The 20,756-nt window shown below is 36.9% G+C and overlaps 1 protein-coding gene across 5 annotated transcripts in view; it reads left to right on the top strand.

Moving 5' to 3' along the window:
- LOC106873505 (calpain-11) overlaps positions 1 to 18,502 on the top strand; it is a 108,532-nt gene extending 90,030 nt beyond the window's left edge. For 3 of the 5 annotated variants that reach the window (XM_089349798.1, XM_089349797.1, XM_089349796.1), the window contains exons 15-21: positions 197 to 299; positions 1,368 to 1,426; positions 4,081 to 4,149; positions 9,313 to 9,391; positions 10,316 to 10,432; positions 17,258 to 17,310; positions 18,388 to 18,502. In XM_089349798.1, the coding sequence (XP_089205924.1) occupies positions 197 to 299; positions 1,368 to 1,426; positions 4,081 to 4,149; positions 9,313 to 9,391; positions 10,316 to 10,432; positions 17,258 to 17,310; positions 18,388 to 18,414 (507 nt within the window). In that variant the 3' untranslated portion in view covers positions 18,415 to 18,502. Of the gene's footprint in view, positions 1 to 196; positions 300 to 1,367; positions 1,427 to 4,080; positions 4,150 to 9,312; positions 9,392 to 10,315; positions 10,433 to 14,872; positions 15,054 to 17,257; positions 17,311 to 18,387 lie in introns of those variants that run through there. The other 2 variants (XM_089349794.1, XM_089349795.1) reach the window with 1 other exon arrangement.
- Positions 18,503 to 20,756: the final 2,254 nt, after the last annotated feature.

Below are 20,756 nucleotides of genomic sequence, written 5' to 3'. Positions count from 1 at the left end.
TCTGGAGGCCGTGGTTGAAGCCAATGACGATTTTATTGAATAAATTTACTCTTCAGTATTTCATGATATTTTTATGTAAGTTTGGTAAATATATCTGTTAAAATACGATGTCAGTGTTATTTTCATTTTTGCGTAATTTAGACGACTATATATTCACCGCACCTTATATATATATATACGTATATATGCTTTACAGGATGATTTGGAACCAGATAATACTTTGAAAACATACGCAGATGACACTGAGTGGATGGATGCATTTGAACTATATGAGTTTATCAAACCACTCTGGACAGAAAGTAAGAGATTGTTTTCATAATAAAAAAAGAACAACACGCACACACACACACACAAGCATAATAGTATAGGGAGACGCTATGCCACTTAAATTCATACATCTTATTACTATTGTAATGAGGTCAATACTGCAAGGTTATAGATACATATCTAGCACTCAGGGAGGACTTCAAAACTGGCAGTCCGTCGGTTACGACAACGAGGGTTCCAGTTGATCCGATCACAGAGCAGTTTGTTCGGGAAATTAACGTGCTGAACACCTCAAAGACTCGCGTACCCTTAACGTAGTTTTCAGGGAGTTTCAGAGTGACACAAAATGTGACAAGGCTGGACCTTTGAAATACAGGGACCACTCATTTTTGCCAGCTGTGTGAACTGGAGCAATGTGAAATAAATTTTTTGCTCAAGACCACAACGGGCCACTGGGAATCGAACTAACGATTACACGATCGTGAGCCAACACCCCAGCCACTAAACTACACGCTTTTATGGGAAGAATTTATAGCATCTGTTTAAACTATATCCGTTTCGAATGCGGACATTTGATCCGACGATGGCTTTGTTGGCCCAAACCTCGAATATTTTTTGTTTAAGGACAATAAAAGTACAGAGAAACCCATCAGATAAATGTAAAACTGTTTTTATCATAACTCAACATAAGATGGCGAGCTGGCAGAATCATTAGCACGCCGGGAAAAATGCTTAGCAGCATTTCGCTAGTACTTACGTTCTGAGTTCAAATTCCGCCGAGGTCGACTTTGCCTTTATCCTTTCGATGTCGGTATGATAAAAACCAGTTGGACACTGGGGTCGATGTAATCGATTGCTCCCCTTCCCCCAAATTCCCGGCCTTGTGCCTATAGTAGAAAGGATTATAACTGATTATATCTGAATATAATGACAACCATTAGCACTCACACATGTATATGTACACACACACACACACACACACACACACACACACACACACACACACACACACACACACACACACTCTCTCTCTCTCTCTCTGAAATATTTTACATGTTTGACACTAACCTCCGTTTTTCTGCTCTATTTTGTTTCTATAGATGAGAATTTCCCTCCTCTGACACTGGAAACAGCACGCTGTTTTTTGAACTTTATCGATGTATCCTTTATTTTATCAGCGCAGAAAATAACGTCTTTTGTTTGGTCCAGAAGCTTTTTTTTTTTTTTTCATATGAGTGATGCAGTCTATTGGATAAAGCATAATATTTTATCAACATAGAAGCAATGAAAGGCAAAATCAATTCCTGTGGGATTTCAATGAAGAATGCAGAAAGGACGATACTAAGTGATTTAATGACTTTAATCTGATGCTGTGCAAATTCTACCTATTAACGTCTCTGATGTAATATTTTCGATTTGCTTATTACACAGTGTGTTGTGAAAAGTGACACCGGTATCACATCTTCAGAAGAGAATATCATATTATATCATATCATATCATATCATATCATATCATACTCTCTCTTTTACCCTCTTTTACTTGTTTCAGTCATTTGACTGCGACCATGCTGGAGCACCGCCTTTAGTTGAGCAAATCGACCCCAGGACTTATTCTTTGTAAGCCTAGTACTTATTCTATCGGTCTCTTAAGCCGAACCGCTAAGTTACGGGGACGTAAACACACCGGCATCGGTGGTCAAGCGATGTTGGGGGGATAAACACAGACACACAAACACACATATATATACATACTAGCAGAGGCACCCGGCGTTGCTCGGGAATGAAGTTGTTGCTTATATACTTGAAGAAAAAAAGGCAAAATATGCTGTATAGAAATTTGAGGACATTCTGTAGATAGACTCTCAGATGAATGATGGCTGGGCGCCTCTCATGAATGGGGAAAATTGAAGATGTGCCAAAAAGCCTCATTGGTACTTGGAAACTTTTACGAAAATTAAAATGGGGATTAAATGAAAGAAATGATTTACGTGAATATTCTCACAAGAGTAATTGAAATAAATGGCGATTGTGCAACCCCCCACACACGCACGCGCGCGTGCATACACACGTGTGTCTTTGTAAATATGTTTGTATACATTTATGTATGTGTGTGTTTGTAAGAGACAGAGTGTGAGTGAGAGAGAGAGGTTTGTTGTCATGTATACGTACATGCATAAATATACATACATCTTTGGATGTATGCATATGACAACACAGCCCTTGACTCACTCACACTCTGTCTCTTACAAACACGCACGCGCGCGCATACACACGTGTGTCTTTGTAAATATGTTTGTATACATTTATGTATATGCGATTACAAGCGCCCGACTGAATATGCCACCAGTCTAAAGGCTATAACGAGGAACTCACACTGCGCCTATTGTACTGCACTTAATAGACTCCAGATCCACGCTAATTGCAGGTTCTAAGTAGGGTAATAATAAACAAATAACAATAGATGGATATTGGTTAATTCACTACAGCTATTTCAAACAAGTTTTTTTATTGATGAGTAGAGTTATAACATCATGCGGGAAAAAAGCATTGCACCAGGTGAAGCTAGTAAAGGAATCATGAAGTGTTACATAATGTTGATTTTTGGAATGATTTTTTTAAAGGTTTAATATGTGTATATTCACATAATGAAAACGGTTATTTCGCATGATGAAATAACTCGATTCATCAATAAAAACATTCGTTTGTAACAGTTCTATTGAATGAACCAATATCCATCTGTTGTTTGGGTTTAAAAGTTCAAAGTGGATTAAACCTTTCATATCAACAGTTACGATGGGATCTTGTTCCATCAGGGTTTGCAGGACGTCCTCGTCGAGTCCTACATATCTTCCAGATCGATGCTCGTCTTCTAGGCTGTATTTTCCGGATCGGAAGTTTTGGAACCACCATTGACACTGGCTTACACTTATTGTCCGATCCCCACATACTGCATTAACATTCCTCGCACTTTCCGTTGCGTTGTTGCCTTTATTGAACTCACGAAGCGAAATATGCCGAATATGCTCCTTTGTCACTTCCATTTCAGCTTTGAAAAAATAACTGTTAAAATCGAACTGCACTCTTCAAATCTTGCACTAAGAATAGGAATAAAGTGAAATTATTCCTGCTTTTATAGCAAGTTGATGCAGGTAGTTTACCCCGCCCCCCTCTGACTTTTAGTTCATGCAATTGAAAAAAACTGCATTATTTATGGGATAATGGGATAACCCAATATATATATAAACATATATATATATAAACATATATATATATATATAAACATATATATATATATATATATAAACATATATATATATATATATACATACACACACATACACATTTATATATACATATATATACACACACATATATAAGCTTGTAAGTATGTATGTATATGTGTATATATATATATTCATATAAGTATGTATGCATATGTGTATATATATATGCATGTAAATATGTATGTATATATGGGTATAAGTATGTATATATATATAAATATATATATATATTTACGTATATATATCTGTATATATATGTATATATATATCAAGAGAGAGAGAGAGAGAGAGAGAGAGAGAGAGAGAGAGAAAGAGAGAGAGAGAGAGAGAGAGAGAGAGAGAGAGAGAGAGAGAAAACAGGAGCATATATCTTAAGTTTTATTTTAAAAAATCGTTTACAGAAAAACGTTAAATACCTCAATGATTTGTAAACGTTTTCGAAAAATCTTTTCTACGTTTTTGTATTTCTATTTTCAACCTCTTTATACTTTGATCATGTGGAATCATATTAACTTTAACTTGAACCCAGGAAGATCGACTGGGAGTCATCGGAACAGAAGAAGCTGAAAAGATCAAACAACTTTTGAGCAGATGGCATGTAAGAAGGGTTTTTTTTATCTTAATTTTTTTTTTATAATTTGCAGCTTGGTTTCAGAAAGAAATCATCGTATTGCAGAAGTTTTGAGACTAGTAGAATAAAGCAGGAAACAAAGAACTATTGGATTATCTTTAATATGGCGATTTGGTTTGAATGCTTGTAACATTGTGTATTCTTCTTGAGGCACGCATGTTGTTAGGTGACGGGATTAAACCGAATGACGAATTAAGTCTGACGCTTTTCTATAGAAGTAAAAACAATAAAATTAAAAATTAAATAGAGCAAAACGAAAAACAAACAGTTTGAAGAATCTGTTTGTAGTATGTATCGGCAAAAATTATTTAGTGGCGCAAAATTGTTATGTGATGGGGAGACGAAATATCACAATTTCAGAGCTGATCTTATCTGAGATAGAGAGATAGACAGGTAGATAGACAAATAGATAGATAGATAGATAAAAGAAGGTGAGAGAAGAAGAAATCATAGAAGAGCCGTTGAGAGGCGAGACACTAACGTATCGGTCAACCCACCGAAAGTTGGGCAGCTCATATCGTTTGTCCATTTTCAAAGACAAAGTCTCAAATAACCGAGTTCTGTCCCCTGGATATCGCAGGTATGTATGGTTCACTTTTTTGAGGAAGACGGAGTAGCTTGTATTATCTCGGTTTAAGAACCATTGTCTTCTGAGTCATTAATCTGAACTCTACTGAACTCACAAATATTCAGGGTTCATCACTACGTTGTTGTATTTTTGCCCGAGATCAATTTTGATTGAGCGTATCCTTAATTATAAGCATTTCAACCATGACGAACCCATGTCTTTTTTCGGGTTCGTGGTTATTTATCTGGAGCTGCATCATATAATATACGACCTGTCTTCTTTAATTAAGACAAAGTTTTTTGTTGGCACTCCGTCGCTTACGACGTCGAGGGTCCCAGTTGATCCGATCAACGGAACAGCCTGCTCATGAAATTAACGTGCAAGTGGCTGAGCACTCCACAGACACGTGTACCCTTAACGTAGTTCTCGGGGATAGTCAGCGTGACACAGTGTGACAAGGCTGACCCTTTGAATTACAGGCACAACACAAACAGGAAGTAAGAGTGAGAGAAAGTTGTGGTGGAAGAGTACAGCAGGGTTCGCCACCATCCCCTGCCGGAGCCTCGTGGAGCTTTAGGTGTTTTCGCTCAATAAACACTCACAACGCCCGGTCTGGGAATCGAAACCGCGATCCTATGACCGCGAGTCCGCTGCCCTAACCGCTGGGCCATTGCGCCTCCATTCGACAAAGTTTGATATAAGAGAGATTGGACTGTTATTTCTAGATCAAGTGATCGTATTGTTACTTCAACGTAAGTCCGTCATTACATAATATAGTTTTTCAGTAAAGATATATATGTATATATTGTTTCATAGGTTTTTTTGTCTTTTCCAAGTCATTTCGCATGCTTTTAACGAATGTGACATCGAAATCACGCGTAAACGGTTTCTTTCCCCGGAAAAGGAAAGATTTGGCTGCTTTCTCTTGCACGCCCTGCTACAACGTAACAGGTATTTCGGGTCCTTTATCGCAAATAGCTAGAAATAGCAGCCAAATCTTTGGAGCTGAGATACGTTGAATGCACTCAAAAAATTTTTTGTAATGGCATTCCTCTGGGGCGATCTTTCGCTTTGACTCTCAGAACAGTCGCTTGACTCTCAGAACTGTCATCCAGATCAGCTGGTTTTGTTCGTTATTTTCCGCAATTTTTTTATTTATTTATTTACTTTTGTTTTAAATTGAAAGAGAGGAGAAAGTGAAGGATGTATGAACGTGTATATGAAATGGACGTGTGTGTGTGTGTGTGTGTGTGTGTGTTTGTGTGTGGGTGAGTGTGTGTGTGTGTGTGTGTGTGTGTGTGTGTGAGAGAGAGAGAGAGAGAGAGAGAGAGAGAGAGAGAGAGAGAGAGAGAGAGAGTGCCGCTTACACATACAAGAGAACACACACGTTCACTCACTCACTCACTCACTCTCTCTTTGTGTCTCTTTCACACACACACATACGCATACACATGCACATGTACATACAAAAACATGTACGCATATGTATTGTTGTATATACGTATACGTGACAACACACCCTTCAATCACTCTCTTTCTCTTTTTCTCTTCTATCTCTCTTTTTCTATTCTCTCTCTCTTTCTATCTTCTCTTTCTCTTTTTCTCTTCTCTCTCTTTCTTCTCCCTCTCTCGTTCACACATACACGGCCATTTCATATACATGTACATGCATCTTTCACTTACTCTTCTTCTCTTTCACTTACTCTTCTCTTTCACTTTAAAGCAAAAGTAAATAAATAAAAAAATTTTTACGGAAATTAACGACTTGAAAATAGTTAAAAAAACATTAAAATATTGTCTGTTTAAAGAAAACTAAAATATAAATACTTACTGTACAAACAGCTTACATTTTTGAAATCACATTCAGTTAAAAATATTTCTAAATGATTAAAATATTGTGTATGTCAAAAAGTTGACATTTTTTGTCTTAGAGAGCGCGAAAGCTATGTGTGTGTATATGTCACAGATAGCGGACTTGTGTTTGTGTGATTGACACTCTATGATATTCATTATATGTATGTATATTCTGTATGTCTGTATGTGTGTTGACGTCACGAGTCAATAAATAGAGGTTTAAATGTCACAAAAATTTGTACTGCACTGCCGAAGGTAGGTATGAAAATAAATATACAAGAAAAAATAAGATGAAATATACTATTTCTGAAATATACTATTTCTGCACAAACATCCCTAGAATTTTAGTATTATTAAGATATGAAGATTTTCATTAGTTTCTGACGAAGGTTAGTTCACCGAAACGTTAGACTGTTCTCCTTCTTCACAATAAATCAGTTTCCTCAATTTTGGAAATGTTTATGTGTGAAAAATTACATGGTTTATATTTCGAAGAAATCTATTAAATACTTGAGCTGCATTCCTCCTGTGGGGTATCGGGGAGAGAAAAGAGATTATCTTAGTTCATCGAAATAAATCGGATCAATCACTCATTAATGAATATTATTCATTGTAAAAGTCAACCAAACCGTTGTTATTCACACTGGCGTACTGACTGATACACGGTATTGCTGTTGATAAGGACGATGACAGCGCTTAACCCGGATTAATACTGTTTGAGAAGACCAATGACTCGACTGACTCACTTTTTTTCACTCATAGTGTTGTTTGTGACTACATTACCTAATATATCATACCCTTTTTAACATTGCCAAGAACGATTTGAGGGAAATTTAGCTTCTGTTTCTGGCATATCAAGCGACCACATAGAAGCCTAACCGCCAAGCCAGGTGCCTTCTTTTTGAATTTTACGTACGACATTTTCTTAGATGCTGCTTAGAATATGCATATGCGTCGGAGAACCATCCTAGATCTGTGGTTGTGTATACGCAAGTCCAGTATAGCCAAGCTTGATTCTTAAATTGGGTTAATGGTTGTTGAGAGTCTTTTGAATATATATGCAATTTAGTCTTCTTGGTTTGCCACGTAAGACATATGTCGAGACGCAGCTGGCAGTTGGTTAGAGAATATTAATGAATACCGCAGAATGAAAGCTTTTTAGTAAGTTAAGTGGATACCGTCCAAAACATACGGTTGTGTAGTAGATATTCTTGTCTTAAACATAGTAACTTTATACAACATTTAGGAAATACTAGCAGAAATACCCGGCGTTGCCCGGGTTAAAGATAATAATGAAATCTAAAAACGCCGTCTAGACTACGCATCATCTTTATATATAGAGATGTATATACACACACGCACCCAAACACACGTATATATATGTATATCAATATAAATATATGAAAGTCAATGAAGTTTCGTAAAAGAAGGTGATCATGTACATACTTTCTTGCTGTTGTGATTATAACACCTCATTGTAAACTATGTTCCTTGTTTTCCCTTGTGGAGCATATACAAATAGGTTTTTGTTGCTGCCCACTCTTGAGCAGCCAACATGCAGTTGTCCATGTGAGAAGCAGGGCTCTTCCAAGAGAAGACCAGCTACAGACAGTGTTTGACCCTGATATTTGTTTATGGACATGGCAAAAGTCACACGAAGGGGGAATTGTAGTCTTCTGAATGTAAAAGGAATGTCTGCTCCTGATGGAGTAAGAGGAATTCTTGGAATAAAGACGTCATCCCCTTTTGCACATCCAGAAAGAATGGTAGCCTCGATAACGTGTGACATCATTTTCTAAATAATGCTCATCTGTTATGTTCGGGTTAAAATTTCATCAACATCAAAAATATATGAATTTTCATGGGAGTTATGGCCGTTATGCAAAGAATATAATTTCCAAATTTCATAAAGATCCATTCAGTACTTTTGACGTAGTTTTGGATAAGAAAACAAATGACTAATGTGTGTGTTTGTGTGCATGTGTATGTGTGTGTGATGGGTGTATATATGTATAGATATCTGTATGCATGTATATATGTATATATGTGTACATATTACATGTACATCTATATATATATATATATATATACATCTACACATATGTATACATATACATGTATGTATAGATCTATATATATATACATATACGTGTACATCTATATGTATACATATACATCTCTCTCTCTCTCTCTCTTTCTCTCTTTCTCTCTCTTTCTCTCTTTCTCTCTCTTTCTCTCTTTCTTTCTCTCTCTCTCTGAAAGTATCTGTCATTACAGTATCGAAATGGTGTACATATACATGTATATGTATACATATACATCTCTCTCTCTCTCTCTTTCTCTCTCTGTGAAAGTATCTGTCACTACAGTATCGAAATGTGATTGTTTCAGTTAGTGGAATAGTTTCATTTTTAAAGTGAAAGTATTTGACATGAGTGTTTTTGTTTCACTTTTGACACGTAATACTTAAATAGTGGAGGAGATATTATGTTGCCGTGTGCTCGAACTCTGCAAGAAGTTAATAATTTTTTTTGACTAAAACACAACTGGAACCCTAAGTAAGGCATGTGTAAAATTTGAATGAAATTGGTTGCGTAGTTCTCGAGTTTTAGGGATTCACACAGACAGACAGACAGACAGACACACATTCTCATTTTTATATATATAGATAATAACTTTCGTTAATGCTTTTGCCTCTTGGTTTTCAGGCGGAATTTCAAAGCCGTGTCAAAGATGGTTCCAACAAGGCAGATGTCAAAGGACTGAAACGAATGTATTCAGTTTTAGGTAATGATAACACGTTTTTTGGAAAAATTACTGATCTCTCACGGTCTCAGAGACCTGCCACTAATGTACAAAGGTTTCCATCGATGAAGATAAAAATATTTTGATGAGTCGGATTAACTGCAATGCCTACAACAATAACCGTTACTACAAAAGCTACTACGACGCGCACCACTCCAACCATCATGGTACATAAGCTAACTACCAGAACCATAATTTTCATTTCTGAGAGACACGTCACCTCAAATTAGAGGATGCTATAATCAATTACATTGACCTTACTACATAACTTTATTCTTCCTTTTACTATCCTACTATAAAAACTTCTTTCCATCCATCCATCCATCCATAGATTAATTAACATATGCATATACATGCATATATTATAGAAGATAGAATGACAAACGTAGAAGTGTTCGCTTGTGGTATTCGTTGTGGTTTTTATATATGCTAAGTTCACATCACGAAGAGGTCATCTGTGCCTTCTTTTTTTACATTCCTGGGTCCTGGGTTGATAATGTATGTCTGTCTATCTAACTAAAATCACATGGTTCGGGGTTCAGTCCCACTGCGTGGAACCTTGAGCAAGTGTATTCTACTATAGTCTCGGGTCGACCAAAGCCTTGTGAGTGGATTTGGTACATGGCAGCCCTTTTTATAATATATATATATATATATATATATATATATATATATATATATATATATAATGTTTGTGCTTGCGTCTTTGTGTCTTTGTTTGTACCCCTAACTTAGCGGTTCGGCCAAAGAAACCGATAAAATAAGAACCACGCTTTAAAAGTCCCTCAAGTTGGTGCCCCACCATGACCACAGTCTAATGACTGAAACAAGATAAAATATAAAAAAGATGTGTATGTATGTATGTATGTATGTATGTATACGTAATATCTCACCTTTATGTTTCAGGTGTTGATATTGGCCGTAAAGTAATTGAAGCTGTTACCACGCGGTATGCAGATAAAGATAACAAAATTTCCTTTGATGATTTTGTACAAAGCGCTGCTAAACTTTTGAATTCTTATTGTAAGTATATAGTTAACCATTTTTGACGTTTGCTTTGAACTCATTTTCGCCATTGATATTCATTTACTTCTTTACTTAAACATATTTTTTTCTTTCATAGCATGTTCCAATTATTAATTTCTAAACAAATATAAAATGTGTACAACATATTAATGAGATTTTCTAAATTTCTGTTTATATAAAAAAAAAAATTGAAAAATGGATCTTCGCCGGTTTCGACGATGAATATTCAGTTATTCCTGTGGTACTCAACCATTTTCTACCTATGGATCCCTTTGATTCCTATTTTACTCAGGTGGATCTTCATAGCCATTCGATGTTTAAAGAAATCCCATTGTATTTTAATAGTTAAACATCATTAGGAATCCTATAAATAGATTATTACAATATTTTACATATTGTACAAGTAGAAACAGTTTATTGCACATAAATTTCCTACGGAAGTATGTATGTTCATTAATAAAATAAGTCATAAATATACAAGAACTTGCTTATTAACGAAAAGAAAAATACTACTTTTTGGCTATTAATTCAATGCGAACTTTGAGGTTGATATGTTGTACTTGCTGGTTTTGTAATATTCGACCCCAACGTAGTCAACATTTTTGTACTGTGTTGAGTCGGTTACGCAATTTTGATAGTAAGTTAGTGATACGGCTGAAACTATATTCAGCCCGGTAAGATGAATAAAAAGCAATAACATACAAATTCGCTTTTTCTGATACTAGTGCATATTTTTTTTAGAATATTTCATCACTCTGTAAATAGATATCTCTCCAGCAAATAGATATCTATCTACATCAGCAATATGAACTTCAAAAAGAAGTGTTACCCATCGTGGTATATTTAGGTTGAGTACTATTTACTTGAAGGTGCATGGCTCAGTGGTTTAGTGCATCGTGCTCACAATCATGAGGTGGTAAGTTCGATTCACGGAGCGGACTGCGTGTTGTGTTCTTGAGCAAGACACTTTATTTCACCTCGCTCCAGTTCACTCAGCTGTAGAAATGAGTTCCAGTGTCACTGGTGCCAAGCTGTGTCGACCTTTGCCATTTCCTTGGGTAACATTGGTGGTGTGGAGAAGGGAGGCTGGTATGCATGAGCGACTGCTGGTCTTCCATAAATGAGCGACTGCTGGTCTTCCATAAACTATCTTGCTCGGACTTGTGCCTCGACGGGAACTTTCTAGGTACAATCCCATGGTCATTCATGACCGAAAGGTGTCTTTACCCTTTTACTATTTACTTACACTAATAAAGACATAAATTAGAGAGTTTTCTCACTACTATGTTGAACTATATTAAGAGTTAGAGAAAGAAACCTACTTGTTTGTTGCAATAGGTAAATCTAAAGCAACATTTTTTCATAAACCCCTAAAATACTACCGCATACGCCCAAATTATTATTTAGCTTGCATGAGTCCCGCAAAATCATATATGGAATCCGAAGGGTCATATGGACTCCGGTTGAAAACCAATGAGTTATTCGAACAACTGAATTCTTTGTTATTCGATCAACTGAGTTATTCGTTGAACTGAACCCGTTCATTGAATTAGCGTGGAAGTGGCTGACTATTCCACAGACAAGTGTACACTCAACGTAATTCTCAATCAGACTTAGCGTGATGCAATATGTGACAAGACTTGACACTTGAATCATTCGCGCAATCCATACAACGAGCTTCCGTACAATTCCTTCCTCCTAATTTCAGTCACAAACTTTGAGTCCAATCGAGGCTATAGCAAAAAAGCACTACTGAACATGCCTAGGTAGAACTGAACCTAGGACTCCGTTACTGCAAAGCAAACTACTTAAAACATTCAGCAATGCTGCGCTCTCAATTTTTCACAATCCTACAAAATGTCAAAAATTTATATCAATGCTTCTAGTTGAATTCTAACGAGTTTGTTTTCTTTCTTTTTTTCGTAAATTTTTAGACAAATCTTAAATATTTTCAGTTCTAAATTTGGGACTGTTAAAGCGGAAATATAAAGTGGCTTTCAAAACCTGCTTGTTTATAAATTCAAGTGTGAAAGCTTCAACTTTAAAAAATATCTTTCAATATGGGAATTTTACACGCACACACGAACACACACACACACTCGCTCGTTATTATATGTTTATGCATTCATATAATTTCATATACATGTGTATATATGTGTGTTTATATATGTACGTGTGTGTGTGTGTGTGTGTGTGTGTGTGTGTGGAGGCACATGGTTTAGTGGTTACGGTGTCGGACTGGTGTTCGTCAAAATGTGATTTCGATAGCTGAACCGGGTGATGCGTTGTACTCTTGAACAAGACACTTCATTTCAAGTGCTCCAGTCCACTCAGCTGGCAAAAATGAGTAATCCTGTGACGGACCGGTGTCCCATCTAGGAAGGAATATGTACGCCAAAGAACTCTGTATGCTTCTTATAGAGTAATGTGAACTAATCATGTCCATATATGGTCGTAGATCTCCGTCATTCGAGGGTGAGGATTCGGTTCTTCATTCAACTGAATAACCTGCTCCTGGATTAGCAGGTATGTGTCTGAGTATTCCACAGACACGTATACCCTTAATATAATTCTCCGGTATAATCAGTATGACTTAAGCGTGACAGTTGCAGTTAGCAATACACTCGAACTGGTGCAAGATGCCGTACGGCTGAATGACTACGAAGTTCGCGTTGCATCTTGGGAAAACCTAACTTTTTATAGCTTCGGGTCGACCTATATTGTGCGAGTGAAAATGGAAAATTCCGAAGCCCATTCGGATGGACTGAAACTGTCACACATAAGTCATGCTCATTATACTTGATAATTGCGTTAAGGGTATATGTGTCTGTGGAATATCCAGACACTTACCAGCTAATCCAAGAGCAGGTAATTAAGTTGATCGAAGAACTAAATCCTCACCATCGAACGATGGAGATCTACCACCCTATACGAAAATAGTTTGTCCATGGTGTGTCCTGTACCGAGCATACACCGCTTTCTCGGTTTCTCTGGCGTATATGTTGCTCCCTGGATGGGATACCGGTCCGTTGCAGGATTACTCATTATTACCGGCTGAATGGACTGGAACAACGTGAAATGAAGCGTTTTGCTCAACAACACAACACATCACCCGGTCCAGGAATCAAATTCACTATCTCATGATCACGAGTCTAACACGCTAACCACTAAACCATGCGCTACCACAAATACGTACGTACGCACACACACGCACGCGCACATATGCACAACACACGCACATATGCACATACATATTTACATACACACACAATACACGCATATATATACACACACACGTATAAAATATATACACAACACACGCGTACACTCATACATACATGCACAGATGCACACACATACACATATACATGATGGTTGCCTCATCTTGTCAGATGACAGCCGTCACATGGTCAACCTGGTTTCCTTTCATCTTTGCATGTGTGCCGAGGATATGACTTTTCAAACCACGCATCCATCACCATTAGGACTTCATAAGATACAAAACGGGTCAAGAAATGAAATTATAGTGAGACACCTCTACATCATTGGATTTAAGTAACGAAAGCTTGTTCAACACTTTTGTTACTATCTTGGTCACTACAATAGGGTCTAATGGCAATCAGTGCATGACGACAGGTACTATTTTGACTGCAGGTTTTAAGTCAGAGTATCTTTGTCAAAGTTAACACACACACACACACACACACACACACACACACACACACACACACACACACACACACACACACACACACACACACAAGTATACCGAGATTTTAATGTGTAGCTTAATTTTATTTTCCAAAGTCTCTTAGCTGTTTTTATGTATCATTATAAAAATTTCATAAACTTTCGACAAAATGTGAAATGAGGTTTTTTCCACTGTTCGAAATAGTCCAGGAACTCTTGCGAAATGATACCTTTTAACGCCTCCGTCATTTTTTTCTTTATCTCTTCCACATCGGCAAATTCCGTAGAACCACCTTTCGTCACTAGTGATGACCTTCGGATCAACTTCCGACTTTTCTTTCAATTCACAACACGCATTCAGTCGTGACTACCTTTGATCTTCCGTGAGCAAGCGAGGCATACATTTTGCTGCAACTCTTTCCATTTGAAGTTCCACGCTCAAAATTCACGCTCTAGAACACACAACTCATATCAACAAGTTCGTCAGTTGTTCGGCGACGGTCCTCCAAGATCAGTTCATGAATTTTTGTAATGTTTTCATTCGTTCGGGAAATCGATGATCGTCCTGAACGAGGTTGGTCTTCAAGCGACAAGTGACCATTCCTGAAGCGTGGAAGCAACTCGTAATCTTGTGTTTTGCTTATAGCAGCGTCCTTGTAAGCTGTCGGAAGCATGACAACTGTTTCGCCGCGTTTTACTCCAGCAAAAAACAGAATTTCATGGAAACACGTTGTTCCTTCGTTTCAGCCATCGTAGAAATCGACGAACAGGGAGAAGCACTGCAAAAAAAAGAGGCACCACGTGACAGTACGACTCCATCCCGACGTCGCTGGTCGGCAGAGTGATGCCTGAGCTCAAATCAAGTGGCTTCTAGAGGCGGAAGCCTGAACTACAACGGGCTTGTCCCACAGAGAACGCGTCCGTTTATTTTGGGTACCTCCTCATATATATATATATATATATATATATATATATATATATATATATATATATATATATATATATATATATATATATATATATATATATATATAATATACCTTATTTGTGTATTAAGGCTACCATTAGTTTCATATTAAGAAATATCCCTATAGCGGCGGGCTGGCAGAATCGTTAGCATACCCGGCGAAATGCTTAACGGTATTTCGTCCGTCTTCACGTTCTGAGTTCAAATTCCGCCGAGGTCGACTTTGCCTATCATCCTTTCGGAGTCGATAAATTAAGTACCAGTTGCATACTGGGTTCAATGTAATCGACTATCCCCCTCCCTGCAATTTCAAGCTTTGTGCCTATAGTAGAAAGGATTAAGAAAATATCTTAATATCTTAATTTTTCAAGCCGATGACATGGAAGAATGGTGTTCGTCTCCATGTAATTAGCTTGAAAAATTGCGACGATATTAAGATTTTTAAACATGAAACCAATGGTAGCCTTAATGCACAAATAAAGAATTTTCATTCACCAATGTGGTGTTGAGTACTCATTTTCATTGTTCGACATTTACGTATATATATATATATATATATATATATATATATATATATATATATATATATATATGCGAGTAAAAATAAATACAAAAAAGGTGGGTTTTTTTGTATGATTGTGTATAGAGGAATATATTATTTTGTTTAAAAGAGTTCCAACACTGTCTGTTTTTTATGTTTTATTTATATTCCTGCAGAACCAATGTGGGGTATAGAATATGGAATATACAATATAATATACAATATATAATATGAAATAAAATAAAATAAAAATGGATGGCACCATGAAATAAAGTATTGAATGTAGATGAAATATTGAGTGTTCAATATAAAGGATCAAATATATAGATATAAATATAAATATATAAAGGAGACTCGAGTTTCAGGGCTATTTCCCTTCATCATGGCCGGTATGACAGACTTTAACAGACACACACATTATTTCTATTATTGCTTAAAATACTTAAAATCTTATTCTTTTAACTTATGTTGTACTTTCCCACATATATTTGTCCATATAATTACCATAACAGCCAATTTCCGTAAGTTAATATCAAATTCTACTTCGGATATGGATATTGATTTCCGTGATTTGAGTGTTCTTGCAAATGTTTCCTTTACTTATTCACGTGTGTGTGTGTGTGTGTGTGTGTGTGTGTGTGTGTGCGTGTGTGTGTGTGTGTGTGTGTGTGTGTGTGTGTGTGTGTGTGTGTGTGTGAGTAATATGTATTGCGCTCTCTCTTGCACGTCAGTGTGATTTTCAGGGGGAGCTCTCACATGAGTATTGCAGATCTCGCCTAAGGATCGTAGATAAACATTCAGTTTAAATAAATTATATATATATATATATATATATATATATATATATATATATATATATATATGTATTGTCCGATGAACGGGAACGTGAAACTCCGAGTAACAGTCTTTTGTTATATTTCTGCTGCTTTTAAATAAAGTATATATGTATATATATATATACACGTATATAAATATATACATACATATATACATATACACATGTACAATTCTGTATTGGCAGTGTATTGTCATGCCTTGGCGTGTATGTGTGTGTCTTAGTGCTTGTGTGCCCTCATTGGTTTACGCTCCTCATTTATTGATTGGAGGCTGTTTTTCTGGGCTCTTCACTGGTTCTTCAGGTTCCTTTCTTAATGTGGTCTTTATATTTCTAGTAATTGTAGGTGACGGGTGTGTTATTTATTTTTTTCAGGATATTTTTTGGTGAGTTGGTGATGGGCTTGGGTTTTTGCTCTCGAGCGTCTATGCGTATAGTGCTAAACGATTTGATAAAAGGTTGTTCATGAACGTAGTTAGCTGTACTACAATTGAGGACATATCATTTGTGAGTGATTATATCCCTAATGAATTGTGCTTTTCACAGCTGGGCGATTTTGAGGGATTGCTTTGTATATAAGAACAGAACTTTATGTTTGTTTGCAATGGATTTTTGCGTTGTACCCTTATCAGACGGGTAGTCATGATGGGTGAAACTGGGCTTCGTGTATTTTACCCCGAGTGTCACTTTGATGGCATGCACTGCTCTCTCATTCAGCAATAATAATAATTACAATAATAATAACTGCTACTTCCATAAAAGTAACTTTCAACATCCTCTCTTTTCAAGGGATTTACAAAGGACACGTTCAGAAGAATCGCAAAAGCCTCGGTATCAGGAAGGTAAGAAATATTAAAAAAAAAAAAAGAATGAATCCGTTTTACTATGTCGGAAAGGTTTTAAGATACATCTTGCGGATGCTCTGGGATGCGTCATCGGTAATGTCTCTGGAGTCTCAAGAGGTTTTGATTATGTCAGCATTAGACCTTCCTCGTCCAGATGACCCAGCTGGTGTTGATCAAGCCCCTGCTTGCATCTCCGTAATAGCAAACCACTGGTTTTTCCCCTTTATCCAAAGCCACCGGCTTCAATGATGGAATTTATATAGCCTACCTCTTTGCTGCACCAGTAATTTCAAGCCCGTTCTGTGCCTTACAAAATGAATACCCCATAAAACCACGACAGCCCACTTCAAATGCTTCGAAACGTGCCTGCCAGCCCCCGATTTATATATTCTTCTTCCAGCTTCTGGTATTTGGCGGGAAGCTTTTTCTCCCAAAGCATAGTCAGTTCCTATATGATCACCTGTTTGGCGGAATTTGAGACGAGAACTATATCTGGGCAAAGTGCTGTTGGTACCATGTGATCTGGGAACTTTAACCGTTCCATGAGATCAACCGTCAACTACCAATGTGGGGTTGTGAGAAGTAGGCATGGTGGTCATGAACTGGAGTTTTCTCCGACTCTCAGAGAAGCAATGGTCTCTTTCCTGAGGTGGTATTTACTGGACTGAATGGATATCAATGTCATTTCCGCATCCGCCCTGAGCACCTGCTCATGCTACCAGTGATAGCAGCCATTATATTATTTACGACGCCTATCAAAAACCATTCACTATAACATTTAATATGCACATCTCTATTCGTCTATCCTGCGATATCCGCTTGTATTCATATGTCGTAAAATTTTTTCGATTCTGTTTTAGAAATACTGATATTAAATATATTTATAAATTCAACACATTTATCATATTTATTACATTGTATTTATAATTTAATACTTTGCTATTTTATAAATGTATTAAAATCTTATTATTTCAAAAAGAAAAGTGAAAAACGAGCGTTCACATTTCAATAGCCCTAACGTATTAAAACTGTTTTTTTTCCCAACTAAACCATTAAAAATTATTTCACTTTCAGTGGATGGAATTAATGTTATATATCTGAAGAAATTAATCTACAATTTCTGCGACACGGTTCCATGTTGTGCGATTTTTCATGTGTAAAAGAAGCAATAAAGATACTTTATAATACACTTCGTTGGTCGTTATTACTATTAACATTATTATCACCAATGATAAACTTACACCATAATTGAATATAGAGATTATAGTGACTTTTTCGTAAACATGAAGCCTGATATCTATGAAAGCGAATAGCCTAGTGATAAGGGAGTTGTGTTGATGTTCATCAGGTCGTGGGTTCGATACCTGGACCGGATTGTGTATAGTCGTTGAGTAAGGCATTTCATTTCACACTGAGCCAATCTACTGAACTGATGAATACCCAACCGAGTGCTGGAGCAGCCCTTCTCTCCTCCAGCTGCCATATCTTAGTTGTTTAGCTATGTCAAGAGTGAGAAGACGAAAAGTGGGCTAAGGTCTGTACCAGCTCGCAACAACAGAAGGACCTAAATCAATCAGCTCGTAAATGACAACTGACTGTATTTGTACTTTAAAAACTTCATATTTATTGAAGAGGAGAAATTATGTCATTGGTTTCTATTGAAATAAAACTACAATCTCCAATTTTATTCTACGGTTCTGGCCACAACAAGGCGACAAACTGATAGAATCGTTATGTTACTCAAATTTCCTTCATATCTTCCACATATTTGCGGCCTTCCTTCAATTAAAACTATTGAACACTACTGTGATCGCAAGTCACTGCCTGGTCAATCAACCTGCTTGAAATAGCAGCAAAATTTCTTTCGTATAAAACCCTACTATTTTGATAAAGGAGAAGAGTACACACCAAATAGCTCTGGATACACTATGCTTGAAAACAAAAAAAAGATTGGATGATCACAACTGGAAAGTCTTCATTATAGGACTACTCGGTCGGAGTTTATCTGAGGCTAAATAACAAACGACGACCACCACCACCACCACTGCAGCCGCCGCCGCCGTTGCTACTACTGCCGCCGCCACTACCATCGCCACCGTTGTCACCACTGCCGCCAGTTGTTTTCTTGTTCTTGTAATTATTTGTATGTTTGCTGTATAATGGTAAATCTTGCTAAGCTTCGAAACCAATGGTGGGAAACGTTTCAGAAAATTAGTTCTGGATTCTCATTTCGCTAGATATTTAAAGACGATATAATCTTATCTATACGCTTGCATTCCAGTAAAGAAACTTTTAAATGAACGCTACGAAGGGAAAACAGTTGCAGCTGCTAGAAATAATAAAAGCCGATTTTCCAACAATTTTCAATGTATTGTCTTTAAAAAAGTCTTGGATAAACAAAAACAGGCTTGAAGCTCTTTAGTCATAGGTCTTTTCGATGTAGCCTGTTCTTCACTTAAACAACAAACAAACAAACAACGCCTGTAATATTCTTTTCTGCTCTAGGCACAAGGCCTGGGATTTTGGGGGAGGGTGCCAGTCAATTAGATCGACCCCAGTACGTAACTAGAACTTATTTAATCGACCCCGAAAGGATGAAAGGCAAAGTCGACCTCGGCGAAATTTGAACTCAGAACGTAAAAACAGATGAAATACCTATTTCTTTACTGCCCACAAGGGGCTACACACAGAGGGGACAAACAAGGACAGACAAACGGATTAAGTCGATTATAACGACCCCAGTGCGTAACTGGTACTTAATTTATCGACCCCGAAAGGATGAAAGGCAAAGTCGACCTCGGCGGAATTTGAACTCAGAACGCAGTGGCAGATGAAATACCGCTAAACATTTCGCCCGGGGTACTAACTTTTCTGCTTGCTCGCCGCCTTAACGCCTGTAATATTCTGACTACGAAATGTTCTGATTTTGAATGTAGTTTCCACCATATGCAATAGAAGGCAATTTACTGATAATCACTTTCTTCAGCTTTTTTGATTTACTCAAAGACTGGAAAATTTTTCGAATTAATTAACTAAGAGCTGGTTGCTTATTTATTTTAAAACAAATTTCCATCTTGTTTATTCTTTCTGTGTGACCTTCTGTATAACAGGATTTTTTTTGTAATGTATTGAAAACTGCGTAATCATTAGTGATGTGATTTGACTTTAGATGATTAATGAGATCTTCCGTCACTTACGGCAGTGAGCAGTGTTTTGAAATTTCCTTTTATAACTGAATCAGACGAAAAAGAAAAAAACGAAGTCGACAATATCATTGCCGCTGTTGCAGCGTTTCTGAAGGAAAGAGAGGAAGAAATAATAATTCATGGTTTACGGCAGCACATCAAGGCTATTGAATTATTTTCAGAGTACCAGATAACCACAGCTACAACAGAGTAGATAGACACCGTTAAACGTACTAAAGAAGCTAGGATTATTCTGCT

The sequence above is a fragment of the Octopus bimaculoides genome, chromosome 3 (assembly GCF_046866305.1).
Source record: "Octopus bimaculoides isolate indiv1 chromosome 3, ASM4686630v1, whole genome shotgun sequence".
NCBI classification, from domain to species: domain Eukaryota; kingdom Metazoa; phylum Mollusca; class Cephalopoda; order Octopoda; family Octopodidae; genus Octopus; species Octopus bimaculoides.
This window is presented reverse-complemented; position numbering and strand designations above follow the sequence as displayed.